At 39.1% G+C, this 16,332-nt stretch overlaps 1 protein-coding gene across 1 annotated transcript in view; it reads right to left on the bottom strand.

The window, feature by feature from the left end:
• ARSB (arylsulfatase B) overlaps positions 1–16,332 on the bottom strand; it is a 177,993-nt gene that overhangs the window by 67,649 nt on the left and 94,012 nt on the right. The window contains exon 6 of the mRNA XM_033430082.2: positions 2,661–2,731. Coding sequence (XP_033285973.1) covers positions 2,661–2,731 — 71 coding nt within the window. The remainder of the gene's footprint in view (positions 1–2,660; positions 2,732–16,332) is intronic.

Raw genomic sequence — 16,332 nt, 5'->3', positions numbered from 1 at the left:
TACACACAGTAGGGGACACCCTGTTTTTGTGAACCAACAGTGAATGTGGTTCTTTGTCAATGGCAGGGCCTGACAACGTCCCTCATTACATTCAGGGTTAGAGCAAGAGTCCCCAGGCTGGCAGGAAAGGCCAACAGGAAGGCCTGGAGTGGACTCCTAGGAGGGGGGAAGGAGCAGCAGGCAGCCAGAAAGTGTCTCTGAATTTGTGACAGCAGCAAAGGGTCTCAGTAAGTCCAGCAATTAACATATGGGAAACTAAGTGGAAGAAAAGTGAAGGGACTCGCTCAAGACCTTACAATCTATGAGGGGCAAGGCTAAGACAGTTCTCTCTTCTGATTTCCATGCCCCAATTCTTACACTGGTGAAACTTTCTGCCCGTGCTATTACTTTGCTAGAGGCACTTGAGGGGACGCAAAAATCACAGCAGGTTATGCTAAGAAGCCCGCGGCAAGCGGCACTATGGTCACTATGGGCGTATAGTTCTCAAGCTCCCATTTCTGATGCCATGACAAAATGCAGCTTAGTGAGTGAAGGGGGCTTAAGGCTTTTCACTTGTAGATGGAACTTAGTGGATGAGGACAGCTTAAAACCACTGTAATGTGGGCAGGCACGTTCAGCACATCCCTGGAGGTTACGCAGGGCTTTGCAGTGCATTAAATTACTCAGAAGCTGTAAAAAGCGTTCCTGCCTCCCTTCTGGCCACCCTGAGGGCTTCTGATATGACTGGCTCCTGGTTAGCAATCACTTCTGCAGTGAGCCGGTTACAGACTGGAATGTATCATATCCCTAGGTGTGCTGGGGCAGAGAAAAGTTTAAACGATCGACGTGGCTCCACAGTAACTAATCATAGGTCTGTGATCCTCACACAGCTGATCAAATCATTTCCAAGCATTTTCTAGAACAATTCTTCTAGACCAATAGACATGCAATGCAAATTACACATGTGATTTTAAATTTTCTATTAAGCACATTAAAAAAGGAAAAGGAAACAGATGAAATTGGGATCAATATATTTAAACTCAATATATCCAAAGTATTGCCACTTCAACAAGTAATAAATGTATATATGTTTTATATTTTTCACACTCAGTCTTCAAAATCGGATGTGCGCATACTCACAGCACACCTTGATCCACAATTAGCCATATTTCAAGTGCTAAGTAGTCACACAGGGCTCGTAGCTACCATATCGGACATATTACTACCCTTGCCTGTCTCACTGACGTCTGTTTACTCCAATAAAAATAGAAATTTCTCCATCCTGTAGCCATTCTTACCTATCTCAGGGTACTTTCCTTTCCAGGTCTAGTGATTCTAGGTGGTCTTTATTCCATTTCAACTCTCCTCCAACTGTCCATTCAGTCATTAAGTAATCATCACTGAGTACCTACCCAGTGCCGGGTGTTTGTGTTAACTTACGAGGATGTAAAGATAAATATGACATAGACCCTGATATCCGGAGCTCTCGGCTTGGTGGGAAATGCAGGCACATACAGGAGAATTTGGTGAACACTCTACAGAGATACATACGAAGGGGTGCACAGAGGAAGGAGTATGGCTTCTTCCAGGGCTTCTGGAAAGCATTCACAGAGGTGGGACATTTGTGCTGAGTTTTAAGGGATGAGGAAAAATTGTGGAGAGGCAGGGAAAGGTGTTTCAGCCATAGGGAAAAGTATGTTCAAGACCTAAGTATGACGATCTGCATGCTTGGAAATGGCAAGTGGCTAGTAGGGCAAGAAGACGGCAAGGAGGGCCTGGAGTGAGGCTGGCGAGGTGAGCTGGACCTCAGATGCCCGAAGACACACTCAGAATTACTGGGGGTCATTCTCCAGAAGGGGGAATCTTAAGGCAGGTTGTAACACAGATTGGAGAGCATAAAAGAGTAAGGAGAGCCTGAATGATGGGGTAGCAGTATGTCTAAATGGAGGGGACATGAGCACTCAAGTGAATGAAGGGAGTATAAGAGCACTGTTTTCTGCAGACAGTCTCTCGATGAGGCCTTATGATGGAACCTGGGCAAAGGGGCTAATAGTTAAGGTTTTCCAGGCCCAAACTCATGACGTAGGGGCATCAGGGCCACTAGCATCGTATTTATATAGGACTATTACAACCTGTGGGGATGTGAAAGCACCACATGGCCTCTTTCTCTGCAGGAATTAATAGGGTTCCCTATGGGTTAATTTAGGCAGTAGGCAGAATCAAGCTAAATTGCAGCCTTGCCAGGGAAATCATGGGTTTATGAGACCCAGCAGGTCTGGGCAGCACCTGACCAGCCTGATCAGATGATGCGGTGGCTTATTTGACCTTGAGTTTTCTAGAAGGAGGCTCTGACACTCTCAGGTAAGAACAGGGCAACAACAGCATGACATTTACAGTTAGAAGGAGGCTCAGAGATCCCATGGGTTCTCCTTTTCTAGATGGGAAAACTGAGTCATGGAGAGGGAAATGGCTTATAAGGTCATATAAGCCATTCAGCAGCACTCACCCTTTGTGGCACCAAAGCCACAGTGAGATTGGAACAACAGGTACCATGGAGAACTGTTTACCTTTATAGCAAACTCAAGTGGAGAAAGAGAATTAGGCTAGAGAGACACTAGGTAATAAAACTGTCTTTGTGAGCCAACAGTATTTAAATTAGTAGCAATAAACAAGGTACTCACATGGTGAAACATCTACAAAGTTTGGATCGATATTGTGCAGCAGCTCCATTCTGGGGGACGGGCTTCCTTCACTAGAAAAGAATTTTTTAGAAAATGTTAATTTCCTTTCTCAAATGGGTATCAATGATTTTAATACTTCCTTTCCTCATATTTACAGGAAATAACAAACCTGGCAGTTAACAACTTGGTCATGCATTCAGAGGCCTCCAAAATGTGTGGTTGTGCATCTTCAAGTAGTCATCACTTGTCTATATTGTCACAATGACTGAATGTTTACATAACAACTTTAAGGTCAAGCACGTGACAATTAAAAAATGAGTCCTGTGACCCTCTGCAATAAATAATCTGGCTGTACTTAAACATGACCATTCGTTACAGCAGTGAAATGAGAACTCAAGTCATCCAGTGTAGACTTCATGCTGAACACTCATAGGGAAATGAAGAAAGAGCACCTGCCGAGATGGCGGCGCCCATATCACAGATGCGACATGCCCTTTAAATATTAGCCTGCATGAGAAAAACGAATGTCTTCCACATCTAAATTTACAACGTGAAACTTGCATGTAATACAACTACATGTGAAATAGTTATACTTCTTTAAGATTTTTAAAAACTGTATGTGCAAATACAATCACAACCTACATTACTGTTGAAAAGAACTTGGAGATCAGTTAGTCCAACGCCCTCATGTTACAAATGAGAAAGGCCCATGGTAAGTTACTGGCCACACAATGGGTAGTGGGTGTTTTTTAAAAATTGGGAGCATAAACACCACCAGATGTATGCCGGGTGTGCATGAGGCACCCATGTCATTTTGCTAGTATAGACTCAGCCTTATGGAAGAAGTTGTTAGATATAACTTCAATCGTTGGACTACTTGATAATCCAATAAAAGGTTGCAAAGTACCATTAACACCATAGGATTTGTCCACATGGGAATAACCAATAAGGCCCCTGAAAATAAGAGGACGTGTTTTCAGGTGGTTCAATGTCCACACCCCAAATGCACAGCTAGTTGTCTACAGCAGTGGCTTGGGATTTCAAGGACCCATAAATTTTCAAAAAATCTGGATTACGATTGGCAGCGTTGTATTTGCCAAGTAAGGAAATGTTAAAACAAAATTCGTGAATTAAAGACAAAACCAAAAAACTTTCAACTACCATTACCATAAAATAAAGGTAATTTTAATAGCAACAAAAGGTAGGATGAATACAATCTCAGAATAAGTGACAGTCCTTTAAAGTGAATATGTTTAACTTTAGAATTCTAAAAGATTTCCTTTTCCCTCTCTATTCCATAAAACCCACTAACTAGACAGTGAGAGGGAAATATGCAGGGATGCCTCTAGGCCTGGGGGCAGCACTATGTGGGTGGGGGGGGGCAATATTTCCCTGGATTCCTCATTTTCTTCCTGAGGCATTTAACTAACTACCTGTATACCATGAGACTGTCAACCAGTCCAAAATGACAGGAACTAGGGTTTGATCCTGGAAGCTCTGAATGCAAGTAGGGATGATGAGCAAAGAAAATGGTGAATGTGAGAAAATCTTAACAGAATGATGATGATGGTGTCTAATTTGTAGGGTTAAAAACAAGCAAACAGAGCTAAAACCTGGATGATAAAAAGAGCAAGTAAGTCAGGAGGGGAAATCAGAATGAAAGCATTTTAAAGTCTTTGTATTGTTTGGAAGAGGGTAAAGCTGTTCATTAAATTTAGATTTAGCTAAGTGAAATTTGCATGTTAAAATTTTAAAAACAAAGATAGGACTTTTCTGGACCACAGAAGAACAAAACAAAATTCATTCAATCCAAAAAAAGGCAAGAAAGAAGGAGGAGCCCCAAAATTTCTCATCTTTAAAAGCAGAGCTCACAGGAATACCCCCAAAGTATTAGGCATGGTTAAATAAAACATATTTTTCTAATAACTTTTAAAGAAAGTTTATCTGTATATTATTCATTTATTTCATTTTTCATTATTCAGAAGAGCCACAGATATTGCAAAATAAGGGAACTTAATAAGATGAGATGAATTTTGAACACTAAAGGTTGTGAGTAATCCCAGTGATGAATTATTTGCTGGGAAAAATCATCACAGGCAGAATCATCATGATACAAATCATGATGAAAAAAACAAAAGCCAACCAACCTTCCTAAGTACGCTGTGATGCTACTTTTTAAAATGTACGAATCAGAATATTTTGACAAGGATGTGGCTGGAGATATATGCCAAGGAAATACAATAGAAGACAAGTGATTAAAACAATAACCAAACACCCTAGGGACTCCAAGTTATTAAATAAATCAAGAAAACCAAATGTACATTTAAGGGAACTGAATAAAGTATCATAAATCTTGGGTTACTCCCCATCAAAATGTTAAAAGTTACTAAAATCCCTAGACAAGGTCATGTACCAATTCCCTGGAACTAGTCCTTTGGAAAGTGATGGATTTTAGAAATATTTCCAGGTGAGTTTTTTTAAAAGAGGCATACATACGTGGGAAGGGAAGATGGTAATAATGGAAATATGGAAAAATATACACCCAACTGTTAGCTGGGATAGGGGGATGGGTGGGGTGAACTACAAAAGACTTTTATTTTCTACAGTGCTTTATATAACTAGCATGCATTATTACTGTAATCAGGAAAATTTTAAGCTTTTTTAAAGTATAGAACTTGTAAAAATTTCTATGCTTCCATAAAGACATTAAAAAGTATAACAAAGAGAAAACTCAGATATTTTACAGAGTTTGGGAGTTTAAAGACAGGAAAACTATCCAGAACTACAAGGTAGTTCTGCAGTATTTAAATGCATTAGTTGAATTTTGGAATTTAATCGCATGCTACCCACATATGTGCTATCTCATACTGATAATAACTGATCATGTAATTTCCCTCTCAGGAGTGTAGAAATTTCCCTGTATGTTTAAGATCAGGCTTGCGTTTAGCAAAAACAGTAATGGTTTTAGGGTCACTGGGTTCTCATGTCTCACCACTTAAGTCACTTCTTTTCATTTTGGTAAAGGGTTCAGAACCTCAGTGCCTGAGATGGAGGGAATAAGAGGAAAGAGAGGGAGATGTTAGGGAGAAAGGAGGGAGGGAGAAAAGGGAGATGAGGAGGAAGAAGAAGAGGGAGAAGGAAAGAAGGGAGAAGAGACTGTGGGTTTCCTTTAATAGTTACGCACCAAGTTAGCAGAGACTCACTAAAGCACTTAAACGCGCACACACACTACACACATCAACTCCATGTGGCGAATTTCAGTGGAGACAAGGGCATAGTATAGTGATGCTGGAACAGAGAAGTGGACCCAAGTCACCTGGAGAAGAACATGTGCAGAATAAGGCTGGTGGGAGGGATGGGGAGGGTGCGGGATGAAATGAGAGATCGCAAAGACCCGCTCTGCAAAGCTTCATAACTTTGCCTAGGGAATACTTTAGAGTATTTAAAGTGATTCTGCAAAGACCAGTTACGGGTAGAGAGGCACTGGTCATTACAAGGTGAGGCCCATTGTTGGTGAGGGGAATCCTTCAGGCCCAAATGACACACCCAGGAAGAACACCCCCGACTCAGCTCAGCTCCCACCGTCTGTAGGAATTCAATTTCCCCAGAACTGAGAAACTGGACACCGATATTGGGACACTGGTACTCTGGTTATTGGGAAGGAATATCTACCACTGGATTAATAAACACTCTTTTTTTATATATATATTAAAAGAAAGGTAAGTTCAGAAGTAGCCACATATTTTCCAGTGCAGTTTAAAAACAGTCTTCCCTTAAGAACTCACAGGGGCTTCCCTGGTGGCACAGTGGTTGAGAATCCGCCTGTCAATGCAGGGGACACAGGTTCGAGCCCTGGTCCGGGAAGATCCCACATGTCGCGAAGCAACTAAGCCTGTGCACCACAACTACTGAGCCTGCGTGCTCAACTACTGAGCACATGTGCTGCAACTACTGAAGCCTGCCTGCCCGTGCTCCACAAGAGAAGCCACCGCAATGAGAAGTCTGTGCACCACAACAAAGATTAGCTCCTGCTCGCCACAACTAGAGAAAGCCCGTGTGCAGCAATGAAGACCCAACGCAGCCATAAATAGACAAACAAACAAATAAATAAAATGTCCTTAAAAAAAAAACCTCACAAACCATTGGCCACTTAAATTTGAGTAGTCTTTAATAATCATATAAAAGATCACACTCCTGTACCTGGAGGGGAAAATGCTTGATCATTTTTTTTCTTTTTTTGTATCTTTTTAGGGTAAACCTTCCCTACTGTTGCTGTACTCCCGTTCCTTCCCCACACCTCTGCAAATTTTTGTCATCAATAATTTCCACTTGCTTATGCATGTTCCTCTACCTTTATGTCAAAAACTAAATAAATAAATTTTATTTTATTATTATTATTTTTCTTTGCGGTACGCGGGCCTCTCACTGTTGTGGCCTCTCCCGTTGTGGAGCACAGGCTCTGGATGCGCAGGCTCAGCGGCTATGGCTCACGGGCACAGCTGCTCTGCGGCATGTGGGATCTTCCCGGACCGGGGCACGAACCCATGTCCCCTGCATTGGCAGGCAGACTCTCAACCACTGCGCCACCAGGGAAGCCCATAAATTTTATTTTTAACTATCTTTTCTTCTTTCACCATTAAATGTCCCCCAAACAGTATGTTTACATCAGTTATTCTCTCTTTGTCTCACATTAGAATCACCTGAGGAACCTCTAAAATACAGATGCTGTACCTCACACCAGAAGCATCACTGGGGGTGGAACCCAGGTGTCAATATTTTTTTTGAACTCCCAGATGATTTCAACATTCAGCCAAGATTGAGAACCACTGACCTGGAGCAGTGCTTCTCAAAATATAGATCACTTGGGGATCTCATTAAACTGTGGATTCTGATTTACAGAGCCCGGGGGGTGAGGGGAGCCCAGGAATCTACATTTTTAACAGGTTCCCAAGTGATACTGATGTTGCTGGTCTGAAGACCACACTCTGAGTAGCAAGATGGGGAAATCTAGAGTCTTCTTACCTCGGATCTGAACTCTTCTGGAGTTTCCTAAATCAGAAACTCATTTAGATTAGAGCTAATTTTAGAGCAATGAGTCTCAACCTTGGCTACACAATGCCATCACCTGGGAAGCTTTAAAAAATACTGATGCTGGGCTTCCCTGGTGGCACAGTGGTTGAGAGTCCGCCTGCCGATGCAGGGGACACGGGTTTGTGCCCCGGTCTGGGAAGATCCCACATGCCGCGGAGTGGCTGGGCCCGTGAGCCATGGCTGCTGAGCCTGCGCGTCCGGAGCCTGTGCTCCGCAACGGGAGAGGCCACAACAGTGAGAGGCCCGCGTACCGCAAAAAAAAAATAAAATAAAATACTGATGCTTGAGTTCCACCATAAGAGAGTGATCTCATTGATCTACGTTCAGCCTAGGCATAAAGATTTATAAAAGTACCCAAGCTGATTTTTGTCAAATTAGCTTCACTGAAATATAACTTACAAACTATACAATTCATAATGTTTTCAAGGTGTATCTATTTTATAGCATGTATCAATACTTAATTCCTTTATATGGCTGAATGTTATTGTATGGATGTATCACATTTTCTTTATCTACTCATTTGATGGACATTTGAGTTGTTTCTACATTTTTTGGCTATTATGAATATTTATATATAAGTTTTTGTATGGACACTTGTTTTCATTTCTTTTAGGTATATACCTAGGAGTTACCATATGATTATGGTAACTTTACATTTAAACTTTTAAGGACCTGCTAATTTTACACTCTAACCAGCTATGTATGAGTATTCCCATTTCCCCACATCCTCTTATTAGTGACCCTTACGGATGTCTATCTTTTTTATTATAGCCATCCTAACTGATACAAAGTGGTATCTCATTGTGGTTTTGATTTACATTTTCCTTTTCATGTGCATATTGACCATGTGTATAACTTCTTTGGATGAGTTGCAAGAATTCTTAATATATTCTGCATGCAAATCCTGTATCAGATATATGATTTGTTAATATTTTCTCTGATTCTGTGGGTTGTGTTTTGCTTTCTTAATAGTATCATTTGCAGAAAAAAAGTTTAAAATTTTGGTTTAGTACAGCTTAACTATTTTTTCTTTTGTTGCTTTTGGTATTTTATCTAAGAAATACCTGCCTAATGCGAAGCCATAGAGATTTACCCTTATGCTTTCTTCTAAGATTGCTATGCCTTTAGCTCTTACATTTATGTCTATGATCCATTTTAAGTTAATTTTTGTGTATTCTGTGAGGTAGGAATCCAACTGCATTCTTTTGCATGTGAATATCTAGTTATCCCAGTAACATTTACTGAAAAGATTCTTCTTCCCAATTGAACTATCTTGGCATCCTTGTCAAAAATGCAGCTGATTCTCCGGATTTAAAAATGGGCAGAAGAACTGAATAGACATTTGTCCAAAGAGAAATGCAGATGGCCAACAAGCACATTAAAAGATACTCAACATCACTAGTCATCAAGGAAATGCAAATGAAAACCACAACGAGATAACACTTCACACCTGTCAGAATGGCTATCATCGAAAAGAACACAAATAACGAATGTTGGTGAGGATGTGAAGAAAAGGGAACCCTCATACACTTTTGGTGGGAATGTAAATTGGTGCAGCCACTGTGGAAAACAGTATGGAGGTTTCTCAAAAAACTAAAAATAGAAGTACCATACGACCCAGCAATTCCATTCCTGGATATATATCAAAAAAATACTAATTCAAAATGATACATACACCCAATGTTGACAGCAGCAATTAACCACCAACAGATGAATGGATAAAGAAGATGTGGTGTGTATAAATGTAATGGAATACTATTCAGCCCTAAAAAAGAATGACATTTTGCCATTTGCAACAACATGGATGGACTTGGAGGGTATTATGCTAAGTGAAAAGAGTCAGACAGAGAAAGACAAACACTGTATGATATCACTTCTATATGGAATCTTAAAAAATGCAACACTTCAGCAAGCGGTGTTGGGAAAGCTGGACGGCTGCATGTAAATCAATGAAGTTAGAACACTCCCTCACATCACAGACAAAAATAAACACAAAATGGCTTAAAGATTTAAATATAAGACATGACACCATAAAACTCCTAGAAGAGAATATAGGCAAAACATTTTCTGACATAAATCGTACCAATGTTTTCTTAGGTCAGTCTCTCAAGGCAATAAAAATAAAAACAAAAAGAAACAAATGGGACCTAATCAAACTTATAAGCATTTGCACAGCAAAGGAAACCATCAGCAAAATGAAAAGACAACCTACATTATGGGAGAAACTATTTGCAAATGATGCAACCAATAAGGGCTTAATTTCCAAAATATACAAACTCAATATATAATTCAATAACAAAAAACCCAAACAACCCAATCAAACAATGGCACAAGACCTAAATAGACATTTCTCCACAGAAGACATACAAATGGCCGATAGGCATATTGAAGATGCTCAACTTTGCTAGTTATCAGAGAAATACAAATCAAAACCACAATGAGGCATCACATCACACTGGTCAGAATGGCCATCATTAAAAAGTCTACAAATAATAAATGCTGGAGCGGGTGTGGAGAAAAGGGAACCCTCCTACACTGTTGGTTAGAATGTAAATTGGTGCAGCCACTATGGAAAACAGTACGGAGGTTCCTTAAAAAACTAAAAACAGAGTTGTCATATGATCCAGCAATCCCACTCTTGGGCATATATACTGAAAAGATGAAAACTCTGATTCGAAAAGATAGCAGTCCAATGTTCATAGCAGCACTATTTACAATAGCCAAGACATGGAAGCAACCTAAATGTCCACTGATGGATGAATGGGTAAAGAAGATGTAGTATACATATCATATTTATATAATGTGACATATATGCACATATATATATATATTTCACAATAGAATATTACTCAGCCATAAAATGATAATGCCATTTGCAGCAACATGGATGGAGATTATCATACTAAGATACTAACATACGAGATTATCATACTAAGTGAAGTAAGACAGAGAAAGACAAATATCTCATATCACTTATTTGTGGAATCTAAAAAATTATATAAATGAATCTATATACAAAACAGAAACAGACTCACAGACATTTGTAGAAAACAAATTTATGGTTACCAAAGGGGAAATATGTAGGAAAGGATCAATTAGGAGTTTCGGATTATCAGATACAAACTACTATATATAAAATAGATAAATAATAAGGTCCTACTGTATAGCACAGGGAACTACATGCAATTATCTTGTAATAACCTATAATGGAAAATAATCTAAAAAAGAAAATCTATCTATCTATCTATAGATAGATATATAACTGAATCACTTTGCTGTACACTAGAAACTAACACAACATTGTAAATCAACTATACTTCAATTAGAGAATTAAAAAAATACAACACACTAGTGAATATAACAAAAAAGGAGTGGACTGACAGATACAGAGAACAAATTAGCAGCTACCAGTGGGGAGAGGGAAGCGGGGAGGGGCAATACAGGGGTAGGGGATTAAGAGGTACAAACTATTATGTATAAAATACGCTATAAGGATATATTGTACAACAATATATAGCCAATATTTTATAATGACCATAAATGGAGTATAACCTTTAAAAATTGTGAATCACTATAGTATACACTTGTAACTTATATAATACTGTACAGCAACTGTACTTCAATAACAAACACACACACACACAAATGCAGCTGATCCTAACACACTTCTTAGGATGAGGATTGCTAATTTCAAGCCTTGTTATATAAGGTCACCATATTTGATTGTATGTTCTAAATTCTTGATTTTTTTTTTTCTGTAGAGCAAAAGATGGGTGCTAAGTTTTCGGGTGCTTATGTAATGAGTCCATATACAACGATAATGACTTCCTCTTGAAAGGAAGTCAGTGCGCCAGAAAATACCTTAAGAAATCTATTGACAACTTCCTACATTCACTTTCTTTATATGTCCCTGTATAAGTACCTTGAACACGAACTTTTAGCAGGTGATCCAATTTCTTCCTCAAAGGTGTGTGTACCAAAGTGAGCTAGAGAGAAAAAAAAAGTGTGTTTTCTATATTCATAACACTTTTCAGCAATATCAACTTTGTGATCATCACAATCTTGTAGAATAGTGGCCTCATGAAGCTCATAAAATGTTCATGGGATTGATTATTGCTATACTATAGTGTGCTAACTTTTATCTTCTATATGTATCTATATATTTACAGGTAATGCTACAATTATTGTGGCATTTCATGATTCTTTTGTATATCATACTGTTCCAAAGTTTCATTTCCACACAACTGAAGCACTAGAAAGTGGACAATGTCAATTGCTTCAACAGTTTATGGTCATTTTTCCCACCAATTCCAAAGGCCTCACTCCCTCACATGCAGCCCTGCGCTGTCTTTAAGAGCATAACCTTTCAGGGTCTGCATCTCAACTCCACAAGGTTATATAAACTTGAGCCTTGTTTTTCTCTCTAGCAGAAGGTGGATAAAAAACACCTACATACAGTGTTGTTATGAGAATTAAATGGGGAAACATATATAAAGTGCTTGGGCTATACACTAAGTGCTAAATAAGCTAATAGCTTAAAAACAAAGACAACACCTTTTGCTGCAAAATTCGGATCCTGACTCTGTAAACATGGAAAGAATATAATCACGGATACAAGACTATAACCTAGATACAGATACAAGAATAATATGTAGATAAAATGAAACATTAATATTCCTATCTATCCCTCTTGCTGGCAAGAGTTCCCCTTATGAAATACACTGGTGTAGCTATAACTTTAATTTCCAAGATGTATTACGATATTCTCTTCCATGTGAGGGTCTCTTTTTAGAAAAGTATCAGCACCAAATACAGCCAAGTCACACAGTCCACTCACGAACTGCACATAAAAAAGATACATTGCAATCTGTTATCTATGAATTTCCCCTATTTTTTGGATTAAGCATATGGTATAGTTTAGCTGTATGAGCGATATTCTCTTCATTAGACTGTTGATTCCACTTGCAAAATGTCAATATCTAAATCATGACTGATGATGTTCACGGAAAATGATTTTTCAATAATCACACAAGTTCATGAAATGCCCTGGTTTTACTATGGCAAGGTAATGGGTGTTTTTATTAGGGCAAAAGTCTGGGCTCCAGGCTGATAGGAATGAAGCAGAGCCCTCTAATCAGCTTCTTTAACGTAGGCACCTAGGGGACTGTTCAGAGACCCTTCCTTCCTGCAGTGTTCACTACCCGCCCTGGCATACATTAATGGTCATGGCAGTGAGAACCATGGTGGTAAGAATTATGCAACAAAAAAGAACTGTAAGATGTTCACATTGACCACTTAATGCAGAGACCTACCTCTAAACCAGTGAAATGGGCTTGTCTCATGCACGTTCATAACAACCAAACTGGAGTAATAAGTGGGGGGGGGAGTGTTTGTTTTGGCCAAGCTAGTTAGAATAATAGTAGCTACAATTTAGAGAGCATTTATTATGTACCACACACAATTTCAAATGTTTTGCATGTACTATCTCACTTAATCCTCAACATTATGATGTAGACACACCTTGGCACAGAGCAGGTGAGTGACTTCCAAGATAACCTATTTGAGCAGGTGACAGAATTGGGTTTGGAACTCAGGCAAACTCCTGAATTCTCCACTCCTAACCACTATGCTAAACTGCCTCCTTGGTCAAATGTAGACATGGCCTCAGTATCTTTTAAAATGTATAATGTTTCCATTCGTTCAGCTTCTTTTTTCTTTTTTTAAAAATTATTTATTTTTGGCTGTGTTGGGTCTTCGTTGCTGCGCATGGGTTTTCTCTAGTTGCAGCGAGTGGGGGCTACTCTTGGTTGCGGTGCGCGGGCTTCTCATTGTGGTGGCTTCTCTTTGTTGCAGAGCATGGGCTCTAGGCGCACAGGCTTCAGTAGTTGTGGCATGCAGCCTCAGTAGTTGTGGCTCACAGGCTCTAGAGCGCAGGCTCAGTAGTTGTGGTGCACAGGCTTAGTTGCTCCGCGGTATGTGGGATCTTCCCGGACAAGGGCTTGAACCCGTGTCCCCTGCATTGGCAGGCGGATTCTTAACCACTGCGCCACCAGGGAAGTCCCTGTTCAGCTTATTTTTAAGGCTGAGTTAAAAAATATCTCCATTCACTTCAAATGCCTCTATTAACAAAACAGTTGATCATTTTTCTCCATCCTCTTCTCTTAAAGACTTACATAAAATGATACACAGTTAATTGTCTCTGATGCCATTTCAGTATTCAATTTTAATTTACCCAAATTTCACGTTTTCTGGGTTAGTTTTTTTAAAAAAGGGGGCAAGGATGCCCTGATCAGCAACTAGTTTCCAATATGCTACAAATATTTTCTAAAAGTCTACAGTTTCAGACACTGAGATCACAGCACTGTCCATTTATAAATAGAGTTTCCAGTTTTTGACTTTCATTTTCCAACTAGTGGAAGGGTGGGGCAGTAAAACATTTCCCATAAATAAATGAAGTACTATGATACTCCGCACTTCTTTTACCACTAGCTGCTGACCATCTGTCATAAAAAAAGACACACCCTGGAAGGTAGTATCAAATTTTTAGAAACAGAAGTAGCCATGGCAATATTTCCTGAGATGAAATTTTGAAAAAAAAAAGTTACTGACTAAAAAATTCAAGAAACACCCACAGAGTAACATCCACCCTGTTTACCTTTTGTAAGCACCATCATCATCATCATCCTTATCATCTTCCCCTCACGCTACTGAGTTGCTACTATGTTCCAGGCACTGTGCTAAGTGTCTCATACATATTCTTTCAGTACATCTTCACACAAGTGCCTATGAGGTGGGCATCACTAATGTTACATTCTACGCATGAGGAAACTGATACTTAAGAGTTGTAAAGTAACTTTCCCAAGATCATACAAGTAATAAAGGGAAGAGGCAGGATTTGAACCAGATCTAACCACAGACTTCACATTTTCAACCATTACACTAGTGAAATTCCCCACAGGACTTATTTTCTTTGTTATGTGGGTGAAGGTGACATTGGGTTTGTGTGAATTCCATGCTCCTTCAAAAGCCATTTTAACATGCAAACATTACCATGAATAAAGTGTTTAGCCATGGAAATTATAAACTTTTGACTAAATTTGGTGAGGAAATACGTAACTTAAATTGATCTGATGTAAGAGTTTTATATGAGGAGAGAAATTTTTCATGTACATTTTTATTAAGGAATCATTAAATGTTTAAAGTAGGCTGCTTGAGAAATATGTAATATTATTAATAACTGAATCATGCCCTTATTACAATCTTTTCCTATTCATCAATAAAAAATAATTGGTAGAACTTCTGGGTTAGTATCAGGGCAAATCAGCAGAACCTAATGTGCCTTTTTTCCAATTTCCATTATAATATCTGTGAAGAATTACAAAAAGATGAAAACTGGCAACAGTATTGGAAACTAAAGAGAAGACTAGATGCCAAAGTCTTGAGGGGATTTTCACTAATGTCAATGCTGAAGAGATTAACAACATATTCTTGGATTCTAACATAGGAATCAAAACCCAGTCCGAAAGGAAATCGAAAAAGATGGATTCACTTTGTCTGCCTCTAGCTATAGAACTCAGGAGCTGCACTAAACCAAAAGTGGGCAGTGATCTCCTCTTAGCTGTCTTCCAGAGGTAGCCCATCATGCCCTTCCTCTCTCACTGCCAGTTTCTTCCTTCTCTATGTCCCTCCAGACAGCAAACACCAGACCAACCTGGGAGGAAACAGAAGAAACTAGACAGATGTGTCACATTCAAGAATGTGATGCAGCCAGACAGAAAATGTCTGAAACAACCCTCAGAGCACTACATAACTATGGACATAGTAGAAGCTCCTTTGTCAACAAGGGTAAAGTAGGGAATCAAAAAAATAACATCATTCCTTAAACATTTTTTTCCTTTTTTTTTAAATTGAAGTGTAGTTGATTTACAATATCATGTTAGTTTCAGGTATACAGCACAGTGATTCAGTCATATATATATATATATATATATATATATATATATATATATATATATTCCAGTTCAGGTTATTACAAAATAGTATGTATAATTCCCTGTGCTATACAGTAGGAAACATTTTGCTTTAACTTAAAAATATATATATATGTATATCTACTTGACTGCAGTGACTACACAAATAGACTTTGAATGCAGGGCTACTGGTTGGTGTTCCCTACCATCTTTATTTCATAAGCCATTTTTGTAATGCTCCATCTCCAGTTTCTAGTGCTGTTTTTCTTACACTGGAGCAAAAGTTGAAGAACATGTGAATTTCCAGATTTCCATAGAATAATGGTGGCCATCTACATTTGAATCTCTCCACCCGCTTCCCTTAAAAAATGTACTGAAAAGGAAAGAAAGTAAAGTCACCCAACACCCAAGCCTACAACATAAGCAGGAGAGAGAACATATTTAAACCTGGATGGACATGAGGAAATAACCATCTAAGACCTGAAGGGTCAGTGCCAGTGCCCACCCTAGGGAAGAGTCAGGCTGGGATCATGCCAAAAAGGGTGCAGGGTACAAGAGGGGAAGGGACTTAGATCATATCTGATTAAATAAACCCAGAAAGAGGGCCCCAC

The sequence above is a fragment of the Orcinus orca genome, chromosome 3, assembly GCF_937001465.1.
Source record: "Orcinus orca chromosome 3, mOrcOrc1.1, whole genome shotgun sequence".
NCBI lineage: Eukaryota > Metazoa > Chordata > Mammalia > Artiodactyla > Delphinidae > Orcinus > Orcinus orca.
Note: the sequence above shows the minus strand (reverse complement) of the source record. Positions and strands in the feature narration are given on the sequence as shown.